At 39.6% G+C, this 3,378-nt stretch overlaps 1 protein-coding gene across 1 annotated transcript; it reads right to left on the reverse strand.

Annotated features, from left to right (window-relative positions):
* Window positions 1-868: 868 nt before the first annotated feature.
* Window positions 869-2,462, reverse strand: LOC138909237 (uncharacterized). Its single transcript, XM_070200424.1, has 2 exons — window positions 2,195-2,462; window positions 869-1,122 (listed from the first exon to the last, which is right to left on the reverse strand). Exons 1-2 carry the CDS (start codon window positions 2,460-2,462, stop codon window positions 869-871), a joined length of 522 nt encoding a protein of 173 aa, XP_070056525.1.
* Window positions 2,463-3,378: the final 916 nt, after the last annotated feature.

The raw sequence follows: 3,378 nt of genomic DNA on the forward strand, positions 1-3,378 counted from the left end.
TTAAAATTGTGGTCAGTTTGTGACCTTGATTTCTTGGGTGACTTGATCTTGTGTCCATTACACTTAGAAAAACTGACTTCGTCGATGATTGTACAAATTGCCAGGAGATTCTGTCTTTTTTTTTTTTTTTTTCTGGAGATCATCTTTCTCAACATCAAAACCTAACCATTTTGCGTCTATCACCATGTGTGTTCATGGTGCAAACAACCTTGCTCCCAAAATAACTTTTAACTGAGTAACTTTTATTTACCCTTGAAACATTGTTTAGTCCTTCAAGGCTTTTGTTTGTCAGGGAAAATCAAAGATGGATTTATGCCTTTGCCCATACTGTTTACGCCCAGAAATGTTTGCTTCATATAACGGGGAAACTGTAACCAATTTTGCGGCCTTTTCTTTGCTTTGCTTTGACAAAATTGGACTGAAAGGGACTCAAAAAAATAATGCAAAAGAAAACAAGAAGGTGAACTAATAGATATTACAACTTAATCAAGAAGTGTTCCTTTCCGAGGAAAAAATAAGAAAGGACTTATCTAGAGGAATATGCGGACTTCAATGAACATGACATGCACTTTGGAATGGATGCCCGATCCGTCTGAACCGTCTAATTTTTAAAATTTGTTGTAAATTTCACTTTGAAACTGAGTTCTTTGTCTTAGCCATGCTTGTGCAGGGATATATGAAGACCTAAATCGATCAATGATGCCCTTTGTGGGTTTTCACCAATTGACCTCTCTCATTTGCCTTTCTCTTAACTCATTATTTCCTTATAGTGCCCGTGAGGGTTTTCACCAATAAGACTCTCTCATTTAGTTTTTCCTCTTTACAATGGCTGAGGCATCGTCCATAGTATACTGAATCAAAGGGATCTTTACAATGGCTGAGGCAGCGCCCCGACTACTTTTCCACTCATGAGAATCATTAAAGGGGCAGTGTGATTTTTGGTTTTTCCTTGTTCATCAGCAGCAGCATTCCAGTTATTCGAATCAGCAAGATCATTCCTTTTCTCGCTGCTTCGATTCTCAATAAGCTCGGGGTGCAAACGCCAACATTCAATTTCATCATGTCCTTGTAGTTTACACTCCTTACAATATTTTGATAGCATGTCATACTGAATTCTTACCCCTTATGTTCGAAAACCACCAGAAACTTCATCATCAATATCCAATCGCACCTTTTTAGGTAGTTCGACCAACAAATCGACAAGAACTTTTACTCTCGCACAACTCGGCCTAGTTTTGTTTATAGTTGCCGCGTCAAGACACACTAGCCTTCCTACAGCTGTAGCCAAAGAAAATATAGTTTCCTTCACAAAAAGGTAGGCAGCAGTCCAGGAAAAGAAATTCACGCCATCGCCATCGGAGTTTCTTCACCCGCCTTAAATTTTGCATCGTAGATAAGAGTACATAATTGGTATTTGTACCCATCTTTGGCTTTGATGTAGTACGTACTCTTCGATGTGAAATCGAGGAAATCTTTCCATAGACTTAATCTAATTAACACATGACAACCTCTAAGGAATCCGATATTGCACTCACCTTTGTTACCACATTGAGTTGGCTTCAAAGGACGATGCCTTAGTTTATTTACAAAGGTCCTAATGGCTGAAGCTCTACACTTGTACTTAATAAAAAAAATTAGAAAAATCAAGTACATTGGTTCCAAAAGAGGGGAAAATAAGGAAATATAAACAAGGCTTCAAAAGGATAACTAGGGTTGACTAGTGTTTGGGTAGCGAGAATGATAGCCTTTCGTCATCCCAACCTGAGAATGCTAAGTATAAAAATGCCCCAACAGAGGCATGTCAGACATAGTATCTCTTGACCGCATCTGCGTTGACGGATATATCAGTCACCTTTCCTTCTATATCTGCCAAGTGTAGAGCTCCTTTTGACAATACTTTCTTGATGAGATAAGGACCTTGCCAATTCGGGGCGAACTTTCCTTTTGCTTCTTCCTGGTGCAGAAAGATACGTTTCAAAACAAGTTGTCCTACCTCGAATTGTCTTGGGCGCACTTTATTAGTGTAAGCGCGGGCCATTCTTTGTTGGTATAACTGACCAAAACAAACTGCGGCCAAATGCTTTTCATCAATCAAACTCAACTGTTCTAATCGGGACTTGACCCAGTCAGTGTTCTCAATCCCTGCTTCAATAATGATTCGGAGAGAGGGAATCTCAACTTCAGTAGGTATGACCTTCAGTGCCATAAACCAATAAGTAGGGCATTGCGCCAGTTGATGTACAGACAGTTGTCCGGTATCCCAAAAGAGCAAAAAGCAGTTTCTCGTGCCATTGTCTAGACCCTTGGATCATCTTCCTGAGAATCTTCTTTATGTTCTTATTCGCAGCTTCAACAACTCTTTTAGCTTTGAGCCGGTAAGGAGTAGAATTGCGATGCTCAATTTTAAATTGTTCATATACCTCCTTCATCAGATGACTATTCAAATTAGCAGCACTATCCATGATAATAATTTTTGGAATACCGAAACCATAAATGATGTTGGAGTGAACAAAGTCTACTACTGCTTTCTTGGTAATTGCTTTCAATGTAATAGCTTCCACCCATTTGGTGAAGTAATCAATTGCAACCAAGATGAATCTGTGCCCATTTGAAGCTTTTGGCTCGATTGGTCCAATGACGTCCATTCCCCAAGAAACAAAAGGCCAAGGAGCCGACATATGATACAACTCTAAAGGAGGCGAGTGAATCAAATCACTGTGAATCTGACACTGGTGGCTCTTGCGAACAAAACGAAAGCAATCTCGTTCCATAGTAAGCTAATAATATCCTGCCCGAAGGATTTTCTTTGCTAGAACATATCCATTCATGTGTGGACCACAAACTCCCGAACGCACCTCATTCATAATTATTTCAGCTTCTTTGGCATCTACACATCTCAACAAATTCAAATCCGGAGTTCTTTTGTATAGGATTTCCTCACTCAAAAAGAAACCATTAGAGAGTCGCATAATAGTTCTCTTTTGATCCCTATTAGCGTGTTCTGGATATTCTCTTGTTGTCAGAAACTGTTTAATATCATTGTACCATGGTTCACCATCTGGTTCTGCTTCAATTGTATTGCAATAACCATGTTGATCCTGAATTTGAATTTCTAATGGGTCAATGTGAGTATTACCCGGATATGGAAGCATTGAGGCCAAGGTGGCCAAGGCATCAGCTAATTCATTGTGAAACCTAGGAATGTACCTGAACTTGATGGACTTGAACCTTTTGCTAAGATCCTCCACACATTGTCTATATGGAATGAGCTTGATGTATCGAGTCTCCCAATCACCTTGAGCCTGCCGAATAAGCAAATCTGAATCTCCCATCACCAACAGTTCATGCATATTTAGGTTTATTGCCATGTTCAGACCC

The sequence above is a fragment of the Nicotiana tomentosiformis genome, chromosome 4, assembly GCF_000390325.3.
Source record: "Nicotiana tomentosiformis chromosome 4, ASM39032v3, whole genome shotgun sequence".
NCBI lineage: Eukaryota > Viridiplantae > Streptophyta > Magnoliopsida > Solanales > Solanaceae > Nicotiana > Nicotiana tomentosiformis.

Bases quoted from the DNA above. Each gene is read 5' to 3' on its own strand.
- LOC138909237 (XM_070200424.1), bottom strand. From the start codon at position 2,462: ATGGATAGTGCTGCTAATTTGAATAGTCATCTGATGAAGGAGGTATAT. The intron at 1,123-2,194 runs GTCATACCTACT...TTCGAACATAAG, and splicing joins ATTGGTTTATGGCACTGAAG to GGGTAAGAATTCAGTATGAC.